The sequence below is a fragment of the Tachyglossus aculeatus genome, chromosome 23, assembly GCF_015852505.1.
Source record: "Tachyglossus aculeatus isolate mTacAcu1 chromosome 23, mTacAcu1.pri, whole genome shotgun sequence".
In the NCBI taxonomy this organism is placed as follows: Eukaryota; Metazoa; Chordata; class Mammalia; order Monotremata; family Tachyglossidae; genus Tachyglossus; species Tachyglossus aculeatus.
In genome coordinates this window covers 39,346,128-39,362,631 of record NC_052088.1, presented here as the reverse complement: position 1 = coordinate 39,362,631, position 16,504 = coordinate 39,346,128, and the positions used below count along the sequence as shown (strand labels likewise).

At 45.7% G+C, this 16,504-nt stretch overlaps 1 protein-coding gene across 1 annotated transcript in view; it reads right to left on the bottom strand.

Moving 5' to 3' along the window:
* Positions 1 to 774: 774 nt before the first annotated feature.
* Positions 775 to 16,504, bottom strand: part of SREK1IP1 (SREK1 interacting protein 1) — a 37,637-nt gene continuing 21,907 nt past the window's right edge. Inside the window, exons 3-5 of the mRNA XM_038765726.1 lie at positions 13,774 to 13,920; positions 3,347 to 3,425; positions 775 to 1,949 (exon numbers count right to left, since the gene is read on the bottom strand). Coding sequence (XP_038621654.1) covers positions 1,760 to 1,949; positions 3,347 to 3,425; positions 13,774 to 13,920 — 416 coding nt within the window. The 3' untranslated portion in view covers positions 775 to 1,759. The remainder of the gene's footprint in view (positions 1,950 to 3,346; positions 3,426 to 13,773; positions 13,921 to 16,504) is intronic.

The following is a 16,504-nucleotide window of genomic DNA, read 5'->3' as shown; positions in this document are numbered from 1 at the left end:
GGGAGGATGAAGGGAGCATATTGTTATATTGTACTCTCCCAGGTACTTAGTACAGTGCGCTGCCCAGTTTAAGAGCTCAAATACGATTGATTGATAAGATATCCAGACCCTTTTGGTAATGGATGGGGCCAGTGTGCAAATTCTAAAGTATCCAGAGTTCTTAGATTTTACGAAACTAAAATACCACTAGAATGAGGTGATTCTTTTATCAATGTTTTGTTTACACAATTCAGCGGAGGTTTTCTTCCGCATCTTCTACTATTCTCAAAATGTCCCTGAGGTTTCATGAAAAGACACTCTGGATTCAGATGTAAAATCAGATAAAGAACCAAATGTTCCCAAAATAAATGTGGCTGTCAACTAGAGCACATGGCTGGCTTGCCCAGTTTATACAGCACAATACCCCAGGGCCAGGTCTGTAGAGCCAAAATACAGCCAAGGCCTGAGATCATTTTTTGGAGAGCCAGTCTCCCCTTCTCCACGCGCCTTTTAGTACAGAATTTAACCTGTTCAAGAGAAAGAAGCTGCCATCAGGCCCCCATAAAAGTGAACAAAACGAAAGGAAAAGATCCACTATGTCAACCTTAATTTGCAAACGTTGCTTAAGAATACTAACCACAAGCCTGCATCCAAGTTGAACCCACTATGATGTTAAAGGCTTGGAATTTTAAGGCAAAAATGGTTCGATACAGCCTCATGGATCTTAGGTTTCAAGAGCACGGTAATGAAGTTCTTAAATTCTTTTCCCTTTACACCGGTCTGAATTGAAGACGCTTTCTGAATTTGCTCAAGCTTTTATGGATGGTTTTGTGGACGATAAACAATAACACACAATTGGCCAGTCTGGTGACCACAAAAATCTGGATCAAATGAGTTCCAAAATGCATTTCTTGTAAAAGTTGGACAAACGGTGGATTACCTCTTATAAAAAAATGCATCACTACTCCAATAGAAGAAAGTTTTGATACTGATTACAATACAAATTCACCTGAATGTAGAAGATTCCATTTATCATCCTAAACAAAAATGCTCATAGCTGAAGCGTCATTTTTACATATGCCAATATGGCACATTTTCAAAACCTCACAGCTGCTCCTGCCATTGCTACTAATCTCTCTCCATTTAGATGCCAACTTTAGAACAAGATTGGGACTATCGGTCACGGGCTGGATTTCTTACATAAAGAAATATCGAAAAGGCTAGCGTTTCACAAACGGTAAAACTTGGTCATATAATGTACTTGCCATTCACATATCCTCGGAAACTACTAGTTTTAAAAGAGGGCTAGCCAAAGCCAGTAAGGCTGCATATCGCCCTAAAACAATCAAAAAGTCTGGTCCCCTGGAAAACAGAAAGAAACTTTGCTATAACAATATTTATGCAGATAAGGATATGTAGTTTTACCATGATATAGGAAAGGGCACAGGAACCAAGTCAAAAATCCCACTGAAAATTTGTCACCTTTTAAAGTGGATACAGATTTCATTTAGCAAAAAAACTGCTCTAACCAGGATAAAAAGTTATTTCAATTTATGATAAGTTTATGGAGAAACCACTGAGAGAAAGAACAGGGGGAGTGAAGAATCCAAAAGAATAATTTCCCTTTGACAGTACAACTATACAGGTGCGTAGTGCAGGGTTTCTGACGGCGTGTTTCTGGGGAAGTAGGTAGAAAACATAAAGCATAATTTGCAGCCAAAGGACAAAGGTCAAATCATTATTTGTCTTTCAGACACTGTCAGCAGTCTGGGCTAATAGCTCAGTCACTACTAGAAGATTCAGAACTATCAGAAGATGAATGTTTTTCTTTTTTGCGCTTCTTTTTCTCCTTCTTGTGATGTTTCCCTTTCCTCGATTTGCTCTTTTTCTCCTTTTTTTTTTCTTTCTTCTGGGATTTCTGTTTCTTTTGTTTTGGGGTGTCTTCTTCAGTAGAACTGGATGAATAAGACCTAGGGGTAAAAGAAATAGAGGTGAGGGCAACAGTGACGGAAAGGAGAACCGAATTTGCCTTTCCTCCTATCTTGGCTTCTTACTCGTTAAATACTGAATTGAAAACTTGAATGACAATTTTGAGGAGCCTTGGTCATCACAGAGAAGATAAAATGATACTTTTTTTTGCACAGCGCTTTCATTCTTCCAAATGCCTTCGTATCAGTTCTTGTTTTATCCTCACAACATCCATGAGAGGTAGGGAGAGGCAGATACTACTACTCCCACTGTACAGCTGAGGAAACTGAGGCCCAGAGAGGTTAAGTGACTGGATCAAGGTCACACAGCAGACCGGGCAAAGAGACAGGACCTGAAGTGCTCTTTTCACTAGACCATTAATCAGTGGTATATTCTGAGCATTTTCTTTGTGAAGAGCACTGTCCTAAGCGCTTGGGAGAGTAGACTAGACCGTGACTAAACAGCACGAGCAGCTCACTTCCATCCAGCCAACCAAGAGAAGCAGTGTGGCCTAGTGGAAAGAGGACCTGGGTTCTAATCCCGGCTCCACCACTTACCTGCAGTGTGACTACGGGCAAGTCACTTAACTTCTCTGTGCTTCAGTTCCCTCATCTGTAAAATGGGGATGAAGAATGTGAGCCCCATATGGGACAACCTGATTACCTTGTATCTCCCCCAGCGCTCAGAGCAGTGCTTGTCACATAGGAAGTGCTTAACAGATACCAAAAGCATTATTAACTTCTCTGTGTCTCCATCACTTCATCTGTAAAAAAATGGGGATTAATAATAATAATGATGGCATTTATTAAGTGCTTACTATGTGCAAAGCACATTCTAAGTGCTGGGCACTGATTAAGACTGGGAGCCCAATGTGAGACATGGACCGTGTCCAATTTGATTACCTTGTATATTCCCCAGCACTTAGTACAGTGTCTGGCAAATAGTAAGTTCTTAACAAATTCTGTTTTTTTAAAAATGGGGTATATTGGTCTGGGACCATTTACTGGGAGTGGCTAGCCAACTTGACACATTGAAGTGTAGCCCCAGAAACACACAGCAGAATAGGCTTCGAGCCAAATCTCACCGGAGACACACGTCAATTTAGCACTCTCTCCCTCTAGCACTTTCCAGGATATCAAAAGCTTTTCAAGGCTGAATGCTTACCCATGATTTCCTTGGTTTGGCTGAGGTAAAATAGATAAAAAGTATCAAAACTGGGCAGGAGAAGCCCTGTGCCCCTCACCCCCCCAGCCAAATTCCCCATCAGCGAGCCCCAGCTAGGAAGAAACAGGACCACAAGGGAAAGAAACTTCTATCAGAATATATAATGTGGAACATTAAACATAACTCTTAAGAAACCTCTGCTCTTTGACTGAATAATGTTCTTTTAAAGTAATACCTTTTCCGTTTTTTTTTCAACTTAGCTTTCTCTTTGCTTTTTCTTTTCTGTTTTTTCTTTTCTTCCTCCTCATTCGTCCCTGAAGAAATGAGAAGGTAGAGTCACCAAACATTCAAAAGGTTATTTCCGCCCTTTCATTTTAAGTTGGGCTCCTCTGCCCAAGTTGAACAGTAAAAAAGCCAGCGGTGAAGGAAAACGAGCTGACGGCCTCTTCCTTCATCCAGGCCAACAGGGCCGCTGTTCAGGCCTCGCACGGACAGGCAGGTTCCAGGGAGAAGTTTGAAAATCAAATGAGTGTTTGCCACAATGCTTAGGCTTCATCGGTCGCGGGGGGTTTAATAGTCGGTCCGTCCGGGGGTGGAAAGGCGGGGTGGGGGGGTTAATAGTTGGTCCGTCCGGGGGTGGAAAGGCGGAGTGGTCACTGTCAACGAGATCCCGGCTCTCTCGCTTCTTACCCTAGGTTAAGCCAAGAGAAGCAGCGTGGCTCAGTGGAAAGAGCCCGGCCTTGGGAGTCAGAGGTCACGGGTTCTAGTCCAGGCTCCGCCGCTTGCCAGCTGTGTGACTTTGGGCAAGTCACTTCTCTGGGCCTCAGTTACCTCAGCTGGAAAATGGGGATTAGGACTGTGAGCCCCCCGTGGGACAACCTGATCACCTTGTATCCTCCCCAGCGCTTAGAACGGTGCTTTGCACATAGTAAGTGGTTAACAAATGCCATCATTATTATTATCGTTATTATTAACTTGTATTCATTCATTCATTCAATTGTATTTATTGAGCATTTACTGTGTGCAGAGCACTGTACTAAGCGCTTGGAAAGTACAATTAGGCAACAGATAGAGACAATCCCTACCCAACAATGGGCTCTAGCCCAGCACCCAATACAGTGCTTGACGTGAAGTAGTATTACTAAAAATAATAATAATACTACTAATAAAATGAATCTGCTGGAAACTGGGGTGAAGTTTTCTGGGTTAGTCACTTGTAGGGGAAATCAATCGATGGTATTTATTGGGTGCTAACTGTGTGCAGGGCACTGTCCTAAGCTCTTGGGTGAATACGGTAAAACAGAGTTGACAGACACCTTTCCTGCCCACAGTGAGCTCACAGTCTAGATGGAGAGGATGAGTGGATGGCTGGCTGGGAGATACCAAAGGAGCCTGAGGGGATCTGGATTAGCAGCTCAGACTGGGACAGATGGACAGACAGATGGGCAGCAGACATTATAGTAATAATAATAATGATGGCATTTGTTAAGCACTTACTATGTGCAAAGCACTGTTCTAAGCACTGGGGAGGATACAAGGTGATCAGGTTGTCCCACGTGGGGCTCACAGTCCTAATCCCCATTTTCCAGTTGAGGTAACTGAGGCCCAGAGAAGTGAAGTGACTTGCCCAAAGTCACACAGCTGGCAAGCGGCAGAGCCTGGACTAGAACCCATGACCTCTGACTCCCAAGGCCGGGCTCTTTCCACTGAGCCCTGCTGCTCCTCTGTAAAGTCAGATAACAGTTCCTGAATTCCCACTGTACAGATGAGGAAGGGGAGGCACAGAGAAGACCCCACTCTAGACCGTGAGCCCGCTGCTGGGTAGGGACCGTCTGTATATGTTGCCGACTTGTACTTCCCAAGCGCTTAGTACAGTGCTCTGCACACAGTAAGCGCTCAATAAATATGATTGAATGAATGAATGAACCGGGACTAGAAGCTGGGCCTGTGTTCTTTCCGCTACATGCTCTTTTCCAAGCCTCGCTCCATGATTCCTGAAGCTGGGTTACTGAGCCGGGACTGGATGATTTTAGGACCGCAGGATGGGCACGGATCAGATAACAGTTCCTGAATTCCCTCTGTACAGATGAGGAAGTGGAGGCACAGAGAAGACCCCACTGTAGACCGTGAGCCCGTTGTTGGGTAGGGACCGTCTGTATATGTTGCCGACTTGTACTTCCCAAGCGCTTAGTGCAGTGCTCTGCACACAGTAAGCGCTCAATAAATATGATTGAATGAATGAATGAATGAATGAATGAACCGGGACTAGAAGCCGGGCCTGTGTTCTTTCCGCTAGGCCATGCTCTTTTCCAAGCCTCGCTCCATGATTCCTGAAGCTGTGTTACTGAGCCGGGACTGGATGATCCTAGGACCGCAGGACGGACACGGATCTGACTCCAGCCACGGCGAGAGAGCTGGAACTTCAGGCAACCGTACAACTCTGACTGTGACTGAATCACCCGGCCAGGGTGCTGAGCTAACGGTGGGTCTGCCGAATCCCCCTCCAACTCCCCACTTGGCTTGTACTGCTCCGCAGATGTGGCCAAGGACTGTCAGGCTTCAGCGGCAGCTCAGTTTAAAGACACCGTTCAGCAGGAAATTGCCCTAAAAGAGTTTCCGAGCGCTTATCCAGTACCAAAGTTTGCAGACGCTTGCTTCATCAGTAACGGAATGCGATAAAGTTACCGGAGGGGGGGGGGGAAATCTGAAATCAGTAGGGCATGTGAAAATTAATAAAGTAATCTAAGGAAAATACATGGAATCAATCAGTCAGTAGTATTTATTGAGCATTTACTGAGTGCAGAGCACCCTACTAAGGGCTTGGGAGGACAGACAAGGATTACTAAATGTGATCCCTGCCGGCAAGGAGCTAAGCAAAGCAGTTGAAAACTCTTCAAATGTACGGTAAGCAGCTGTTCTGAACAGTGAATGTTGGAGATGATGTTAAAATACCTAATCAAATTTACAGTGAAGGTATCAATCAGAGGTTTCTGATGAAAGTCTTGAGCAGATTTTTCAGACCTCATTCTTGAGTCGGATGTATACAGGACATTATTTTTTATCTAGGGCCTCAGCTCTGTCCTCGGCTGGGAAGTCCGAAAACACACCAAACCGGCCCCCATCCCTCCACAAAAACCCACCGGACTGAGAAAGTGCTTCGGTAGGGCCTGACCCAAAACCGTCCATTTAGATAAAGCTGATGGTTTTGGATCGTATGTTGTTTGGGAGGGTAGACGGCTACGACTTTAGCCTTAAGGATCGGAATCCCACCAGCCATCCTTGGCACGCTTCCCCTCCGGGACTGCTTTTAAGAGGCTGAGCCTTAAGATTACATTGGCTATGGAAATGTTTCATGTTTATCCTTAGTTGAACCACCCAGGTTCCCTCAGCTTTAAGACCAACACACTGAAGACAGATGGAAAGTTATTTTTCCAAGATGTAACAGCTTCTTAATTTTACCCAGCACGGCGTATTGCATTACAGCGAATTTTCACCAGTGCAGAAATAAGTCCCAAGGCCACAGTCTTCTGTTGAAATTCCGGTCATACTGGGCAGATTTCATTCTCACTTAAACAAATTCCTTCAGACTCAGAGTCCTAACATCCATTTCTATTATAGTCTAAATTATGTCATTGTCTTGACTTGCTCGAGGATACGGAGTTGATTACAACCCAATTTTGCCTAGAATAAAAAACTGAGCCTATTTTAGGATTTCTCTTCTAGTGAGCCTAGGTAATGATAATAACAATAATGATGACATTTATTAAGCGCTTACTAAGCACTGTTCTAAGCACTGGGGAGGTTAAAAGGTGATCAGGCTGTCCCACCTGGGGCTCACAGTCTTAATCCCCATTTTCCAGATGAGGTAACTGAGGCCCAGAGAAGTTAAGTGACTTGCCCAAAGTCACAGAGCTGACCAGTGGCGGAGCCGGGATTTGAACCCGTGACCTCTGACTCCAAAGCCCGTACTCTTTCCACCGAGCCACGCTGCTTCGAGAGGCAGATATCCAGATATTTTTTAATAAATTGAAGTGTGAGAGCCTGAGACTGATTGATGTATGTAAATGAGCTCGTGAAACAACAGCACAGAACCCAAACAATTGGTCACAAAAGGGAAAGTTGCTGATTTATTTGGGGGAAAGAGAAGTGCAAATATTTCTCCTAGCCAACTGTATTATTATTGCCTTCACTGGAAAAACACCGAGAATCGGCGCCATGTATGGAGAACATAACTGAAACCTTAATATAGCTTTCCATTTTCCCACTCGTGCCCTTCATCTGTGTGGTCTTGTTCCTTAATTCTGTTTGGTTTTTTTTAATGTTCTTTTTTAAGCTCTTACCATGTGCCAAGCGCCACTGTAAGCGCTGGGGTAGACGCGCGCTAATCGGGTTGGACACAGCCCATGTCCCCCGTGGGGCTCACAGTCTTAATCCCCATTTTACAGTTGAGGAAACTGAGGTATAGAGAATTTAAGTGACTTGCCCAAGGTCACGTAGCAAGCAAGTGGCAGAGGCGGGGTTGGAACCCAAATCCTTTTGACGCCCGGGCCTGCGCTGTAACCACTGGGCCACGCCTGTAAGTTCACCATGGGCTGTTTTTCTGTTCCTTTTGTACATCCCAGTGAATATTTGGTAAAGTGTCACGCGCAATGCAGATGCTCAGCGACCCTATTCCTGGTTTCGCTGGTGAGGGATGACGGGAAGAACACCACGTGCCTCCGTCTCAGGAGACAGGTGTGTCAGGTGTAGAGACACACTTCTGCTCTCAAATCCCGGGGCAGAGGATGGTTCTTGAGTGGGGAGGGAGACTGTTCCTGGGATCATCATCATCATCAATTGTATTTATTGAGCGCTTACTATGTGCGGAGCACTGTACTAAGCACTTGGGAAGTACAAATTGGCAACTTATAGTCCCTACCCAACAGTGGGCTCACAGTCTAAAAGGGGGAGACAGAGAACAAAACCAAACATACTAACAAAATAAAATAAATAGGATAGATATGTACAAGTAAAATAAATAAATAGAGTAAAAAATATGTACAACCATGCGATGGTTTCTCCGGAACCTGGTGAAGGAGAGGGAGATCATGGATCCAGGGGTCGTGCAGCGTGGCTCAGTGGAACGGGCCTGGGCTTTGGAGTCAGGGGTCATGGATTCAAATCCCGGCTCCGCCAAGTGTCAGCTGTGTGATTTATTCCTCCTCCTCCCTCTGCTCTTGTGTCCCGTCCCATCCTGCTCTCTCTGATCTGATCTACCTGTATATATGTATATATATTTGTACATATTTATTACTCTATTTATTTATTTATTTTACTTGTACATATCTATCCTATTAATTTTATTTTGTTAGTATGTTTGGTTTTGTTCTCTGTTTCCCCCTTTTAGACTGTGAGCCCACTGTTGGGTAGGGACTGTCTCTATATGTTGCCAATTTGTACTTCCCAAGCGCTTAGTACAGTGCTCTGCACATAGAAAGCGCTCAATAAATACGATTGATTGATTGATTGATTGATTGATCTAGACTGTGAGCCCTTTGTTGGGTAGGGACGGTCTCTAGATGTTGCCGACTTGGACTTCCCAAGCGCTTAGTACAGTGCTCTGCACACAGTAAGCGCTCAATAAAAACGATTGAATGAATGAATGAATGAAGTCACTAAACTTCTCTGGGCCTCAGTTTCCTCATCTGTAAAATGGGGATTAAGACTGTGAGCCCCCTGTGTGGCTCATTGGAAAGAGCACGGGCTTTGGAGTCAGAGGTCATGGGTTCGAGTCCCGACTCCGCCACATGTCCGCTGTGTGACCTTGGGCAAGTCACTTAGCTTCTCTGAGCCTCAGTTCCCTCATCTGTAAAATGGGGATTAAGACTGTGAGCCCCACGTGGGACAACTTGATCACCTTGTATCCCCCCCGGCACTTAGAACAGTGCTCTGCACATAGTAAGTGCTTAACAAATGCTATAAAAAAAACCAAAACCTGATCACCTTGTATCCTCCCGAGCGCTTAGAACAGTGCTTTGCACATAGTAACAGCTTAACAAATGCCATCATTATTACTATTATTATTATTATTATTATTATTATTATTATTCTGGGTGGGGATTCAAGGCAGTGAGAGAGGGTTTCCTGGGATGGGGGAGTTATTTGGAATCGAGCCACATGCCAGGCAGCAAGGCAACTACTTTCAGGTGCATACGGACCCCTCCAGGCTTTTAGGGATTTACCAGATTTCGAAACACAAACAACTAAAAAATGCTAGCATTTGTTAAACTTTAATTAACAATTTCAGTGCCCGGTTGGAACAATCTCTCCCTCGGTTGATTTGGAATTAGCCCTTCCACTGCCATCAGTAAGTCTGCCAAGAGCTATGTGGAGGGTTTGGTATTTCCACGTGCCATTAGTATCACAGGTTTCTGGATGAGCTTTCCTTTTCCCACCACAGGGAGCTATCAGGTGCTTCCTTGGAGAGCTACAAAAATCAGTTAAACATCATTTTTAGCAGAACTTGAAAAAGCGGAAACTCAGTAAACGATCTCCGTGTTTATAAAGGTCTGACACTGAAAATCCCCACCTAATTAGCCCTTTGCGGGTGACCTGTTGCGGTGAGCCCACGGCAAACAGCCTCATTAGTGACTGTTTGTGATCCAGCGAACAACAAGAAGGAAGAGACTTGTTAAGGACCACTGGGCTCTACCTGAGACAGGTGATTGCTGGCCTTCTCTCGCTGCTCTACCCAATAACAGGCCTGGGCTAATCAATGAATGCCACAGAGAGCCACAGCTGCGATGCCTAAGGCGGATAAAAGGCATCATTTGGACGCACCCAGAGGGAAGCAGAACAGAGAAGCAAGCACTGAAGCAGCAGGAGAGCAGCACTCAAAAGCAGCAGAAAGAAGACCGTGAGCCTGTTGTTGGGTAGGGACCGTCTCTATATGTTACCACCTTGTACTTCCCAAATGCTTAGTACAGTGCTCTGCACACAGTAAGTGCTCAATAAATATGACTGAATGAATGAATGGGTTCCCTTGTCCAGCAAACTGGTATTGGACCCTTGGTGGAGTGAGTGGATGTGTGTATATATCACTCCCTTGAATGCTGGTAAAGCTAAGTAAAAAAAACTTTCCACAGTAAGTCTGGTGATCAGAGATATGGTCTGAATTTACTACATAATAATGATGGTATTTATTAAGTGCTTACTATGTGCAAAGCAGTGTTCTAAGCGCTGGGGAAGTTACAAGGTGATCAGGTTGTCCCTCGTGGGGCTCACAGTCTTAACCCCCAGTTTACAGATGAGGTAACTGAGGCTCAGAGAAGTGAAGAGACTTGCCCAAAGTCACACAGCTGACAACTGGCGGAGCTGGGATTTGAACCCATGACTTCTGACTCCAAAGCCCGGGCTCTTTTCCACTGAGCCACGCTGCTTCTATGTGTCACCAGGGCTTCCCTGGTCCAGGAAGTTCCTGGTTGGTATGAACTGGGGGCTCGTGACACCTGTGTGGCTTTTTTTTTTTTTTCAAGGTCACACAGCTGACAAGTAGTGGAGCTGGGATTAGAACCCAGGTCTTTTGTTGTCTGTCTCCCCCTTCTAATAATGATAATAATAATGATGGCATTTATTAAATGCTTACTACGTGCAAAGCACTGTTCAAAGTGCTGGGGAGGTTGCAAGGAGATCAGGTTGTCCCATGGGGGGCTCATAGTCTTAATCTCCATGTTACAGATGAGGGAACTGAGGCCCAGTGAAGTGACTTGCCCAAAGTCACACAGCTGACAGCTGGCAGAGCAGGGATTTGAACCCATGACCTCTGACTCCAAAGCCCGGGCTCTTTTCCACTGAGCCATGCTGCTTCTACATGTCACCAGGGCTTCCCCGGTCCAGGAAGTTCCTGGTTGGTATGAACTGGGGGCTCGTGACACCTGTGTGGCTTTCTTTTTTTTCCAAGGTCACACAGCTGACAAGTAGTGGAGCTGGGATTAGAACCCAGGTCTTTTGTTGTCTGTCTCCCCCTTCTAATAATGATAATAATAATGATGGCATTTATTAAATGCTTACTACGTGCAAAGCACTGTTCAAAGTGCTGGGGAGGTTGCAAGGGGATCAGGTTGTCCCATGGGGGGCTCATAGTCTTAATCTCCATGTTACAGATGAGGGAACTGAGGCCCAGTGAAGTGACTTGCCCAAAGTCACACAGCTGACAGTTGGCAGAGCAGGGATTTGAACCCATGACCTCTGACTCCAAAGCCCGGGCTCTTTTCCACTGAGCCACGCTGCTTCTACATGTCACCAGGGCTTCCCTGGTCCAGGAAGTTCCTGGTTGGTATGAACTGGGGGCTCGTGACACCTGTGTGGCTTTCTTTTTTTTCAAGGTCACACAGCTGACAAGTAGTGGAGCTGGGATTAGAACCCAGGTCTTTAGTTGTCTGTCTCCCCCTTCTAATAATAATAATAATAATGACATTTATTAAATGCTTACTACATGCAAAGCACTGTTCAAAGTGCTGGGGAGGTTAAAAGGAGATCAGGTTGTACCATGGGGGGCTTATAGTCTTAACCCCCATTTTACAGATGAGGTAACTGAGGCCCAGTGAAGTGACTTGCCCAAAGTCACACAGCTGACAATTGGCAGAGCGGGGATTTGAACCCACGACCCCTGACTCCAAAGCCCGGGCTCTTTCCACTGAGCCACGCTGCTTCTAGACTATGTTCCCGTTGTTGGGTAGGGGCGGTCTCTATATGTTGCCGACTTGTACTTCCCAAGCGCTTAGTACAGTGTTCTGCACACAAGTGCTCAATAAATACGACTGAATGAATTAGAACCCAGGTCCTTCTGACTCCCTAATGCTGTCTCCATTAGGCCACGCTGCTGCTTGTTGAAATCACATTTAGGGATGGCTTCTTCTGCAAGGGAAAGACGGCCCAGCTCTAACATCCCTTGCCCCTCTAGGTAAGTCGGAACGTCAACAGTGTTGGAACATTGGGGCTGTGAGACTATAGGCGGTCGTATGGGAATGGCAAAGGATTCAGATGTTTTCCTCAACAGCAATTTACCATGGCTCTTGGGCTTGTTGTTGCATTTTTATTACTATTATTATATTTCATTCATTCAATCGTATTTATTGAGCATTTCCTTTGTGCACAGCACTGCACTAAGCGCTTGGGAAGTACAAGTCGGCAACACATAGAGACGGTCCCTACCCAACAGCGGGCTCACAGTCTAGAAGGGGGAGACTGACAACAAAACAAAGCATATTAACAAAATAAATAGAATAAATACGTACAAATAAAATAAATATTGTGCCAAGCACTGTACTAAGTTGGGGTAGATACAAGTTAATTAGGTGAGACACAGTCCCTGTCCCACACTGGGCTCACAGTCTAAATAGGAGGGAGAACAGTTGTTTTACTTGAAGTGTTTTTTCCTTCCTTTGGGTCTGTTGCCAATACATCTCTTCCCCCACTCCCTTCTGTCTCCCCCTAACTTGCTCCCTTTATTCATCTCCCCCCCTCCCAGCCCCATGGCACTTATGTACATATTGTAATTTTATTTGTTTATATTAATGTCTATATCCCCCTCTAGATTGCAAGCTCTTTGTGGGCATGAAATGTGTCTGTTCTGTTGTTCTAGTGTACTCTCCCAAGCGCTTAGTAATAAGGATGGTATTTAAGTGTTTACTATGTGCCAAGCACTGTTCTAAACGCTGGGGTAATAATAATAATAATGATGGCATTTATTAAGCGCTTACTATGTGCAAAGCACTGTTCTAAGCGCTGGGGAGGTTACAAGGCGCTCAGGTTATCCCACGGAGGGCTCAGTCTTCATCCCCATTTTACAGATAAGGTAACTGAGGCACAGAGAAGTTAAGTGACTTGCCTAAAGTAGAGATAAGATATACCTGATAAGATATACCTGATAAGATATACCTGATAAGATATACCTGATAAGATATACCTGATAAGATATACCTGATAAGATATACCTGATAAGATATACCTGATAAGATATACCTGATAAGATATACCTGATAAGATATACCTGATAAGATATATGATATAGCAGATGGGGTAGATATAAGGAAATCAGGTTGTCCCATGTGGGGCTCACAATCTTAATCCACATTTTACAGATGAGGGAAACGAGGCACAGAGAAGTGAAGTGACTTGCCCAAAGTCACGCAGGTGACAAGTAGCGGGGCGGGGATTAGAATTTATGATCTCTAACTCCCAAGTCTGAGCTCTTTCCACTAAGCCACGCTGCTGCTTAGTACAGTGCTCTGCATACAGTAAGTGCTCAATAAATACAACTGACTGACTTGTAATCAGTCAATCAAGGCCATTTAATGATCTCCTCCCGAGTGTGAGGCACTTATTAAGCAGCTGAGACAACAAAGGCACCATCTGAACCACCTGTGAGCCAAGACCTTTGCTTTTATTACAATCCTTGGACTCTCCCCCAGTATTTAGTACAGTGTTCTGCACAAAGCCAACATTTAGCTAACGCGACCCAAAGTGATGGTACTAAAACACTGGAGTTGATTAAATAGTTGTATAACAGTGTAGGTGAGTAAGAAGCTGACTTCTGGATTTATCACTACATGAGCTCAAACTACAGTATTCAAACAGAAATCCAAAGCCTCTTAGCTTTCTTCCTGAGAAATACCTGCTTACCTTTCTTGTCTGGCAAAGCCTGCAACTTGTTCCACTCTTCATTCTCTTCCTCACTCTCCTCACTGCTCGTGCTGCTGACGTCCAAGACAATGTCCCTTTTGGGATCCACCCGGAGAAAGTTCCGGCATTCAAATGTCAGGTGGCCGGCTGAAGGAAAAACAATGCCACGTGAATAACCGCGAGATAGGGGTGGACCAGGTGAACACTTCTGGACACCGACTGCATGTAGCCAAAAAGAGGCATAAGCGTCACGTGTGCTTTTTACATTTCTCCCAACAGGGATGAGAGGGGTGACATTTGTTCCCCCCGCTCTTTAGTACAGAAGTCTCTTGGACATTTCTATTTTCTCCTCTGCCACTCGGCATCTTCATTTTGCATTTTTCCTCCTTTCTGGGTATGCTAGGGCCACCTAACCTCTTTGGTTTCTCTCTTGCCACCGTCTCCTTGCAACCTCCCTCCCTCCGCTGCCCTCAGCCTGGTCTGCAGGTGTCCGCTGTGGGAACTTGCTCCTTCTGGCCCTCGTCTGACTGACAATGCTATCAGCCACGTCGGGCCATGGGATGCAATGTCAGATGCTTTCAACTCCTAGCAAGGCAGCAACCCTCCCTGCTTAGGAAAGCAAGACTTATCAGTCCTAATCTGCAACGGCAACTAACTCACCTTAAGATTCAGTGAATGCTTCGTAAGCTGGAAGTCACCGAGTTCGGTTAACAGGACCTTGGCCGTGCGATGTGTTTTCAAAAGTTTACCCACCTCCGTGCTCATGTCCTATTCAGAGGGATCACACGGGGCTGGAGTTCTGCCTCAGCAATAATAATAATAATAATAATGATGGCATTTATTAAGCACTTACTATGTGCTAAGCGCTGGGGGGATACAAGGTCATGAGGTTGTCCCACGTGGGGCTCACAGTCTTCATCCCCGTTTACAGATGAGGGAACTGAGGCCCAGTGAAGTGACTTGCCCAAAGTCACACAGCTGACAAGTGGCGGAGCTGGGATTTGAACCCATGACCTCTGACTCCAAAGCCCGGGCTCTTTTCCACTGAGCCACGCTGCTTCTCAATCAATCATTCAATCGATCAAGCAATCAATCGATCATTCAATCCGTGATATCTATGGTGCGCTTACTGCGTGCAGAGCACTGGACTAAGCACTTAGGACTTTTGTTCTTCCTTTAGGATGACCAGAGAGGTGGAGTGACTTGTCCAAGGTTACAGAGCAGGAAACGTATGGCCTGTGACTAGAACCCAGGTCCCTGGGTTCCCAGTTTCACGCTCTTTCCACCGGGTTTATGAGTATCTCTAGGGTTTTGGACATCATTTTTCCTTAGTAGTGACGGGCCGGTTTTTAGAAACAGGATATCTGGTAACCTTGAGAAGTGCTTGAAAAGCATCACTATTTTACTTTAAATGTGGTATTTGGAGTGTACCCTTTTCTGAAAATACTAGACTTTTTCTATTCATTCATTCAATCGTATTTACTGAGCACTTACTGTGTGCACAGCACCGTACTAAACGCTTGGAAAGTACAATTTGGCAACAGATGAGACAATCCCTACCCAACAATGGGCTCACAGTCTAGAAGGGGGAGGCAGACAGCAAAATGAGTAGACAGGCATCAGTGCCATCAAAATAGATAAATGAAATTATAGCTATATACATATTAATAAAATTAATAGAATAATATGTACAAATATACACAAAGCTGTGGGGAGGGGAAGGGGGTAGAGCAGAAGGAGGGTGTAGGAGAGGGGAGGAGAAGTAGAGGAAAAGGGGGGCTCCGTTTGGGAAGGCCTCCTGGAGGAGGTGGGCTCTCAGTAGGGCTTTGAAGAGGGGAAGAGCGCTAATTTGGCAGATGTGAGGAGGGAGGACATTCCAGGCCAGGGGGAGGATGAGGGCTGGGGGTCGACGGTGGGACAGACGAGAACGAGGCCCAGTGAGGAGGTTAGCAGCACCAGATGAGAGGAGTGTGCGGGCTGGGCTGGAGAAGGAGGGAAAGGAGGTGAGGTAGGAGGGGGCGAGGGAATGGACAGCCTTGAAGCCGAGAGTGAGGAGTTTTTGGTTCATGTGAAGGATGATAGGCAACCCCTAGAGATTTTTGATGAGGGGGGTGACATGCCCAGAGCATTTCTGTAAAAAGATAATCCGGGCAGCAGAGTGAAGGATAGACTGAAGCGGGAAGAGACAGGAGGATGGGAGATCAGAAAGGAGGCTGATGCAGGAATCCAGTCAGGATATGATGAGAGATTATACCAACAAGGTAGCAGTTTGGATGGAGAGGAATGGGCGGACCTTGGCGGTGTTGTGAAGGTGAGACTGGCAGGTTTAAGTGACGGATTGGATGTGTGGGGTGAACGAGAGAGCAGAGTCGAGGATGACATCAAGGTTGTGGCCTTGTGAGACGGGAAGGATGGCAGTGCCGTCCACAGTGATGGGAAAGTCAGGGAGAGGACAGGGTTTGGGAGGGACGATAAGGAGCTCAGTCTTAGACATGTTGAGTTTTTGGTGGTGGGTGGACATCCAGGTGGCGATGCCCTGAAGGTAGGAGGAGATACGAGCCTGGAGGGTGGGAGAGAGACAGGGGAGAAGATGTAGATTTGGGTGTCATCTGCATAGAGATGATAGTTGAAGCCGTGAGAGCGAATGAGTTCACGGAGGGAGGGAGTGTAGATGGAGAACAGAAGGGGACCGAGAACTGACCCCTGAGGAACCGCTACAGTAAGGGGATGG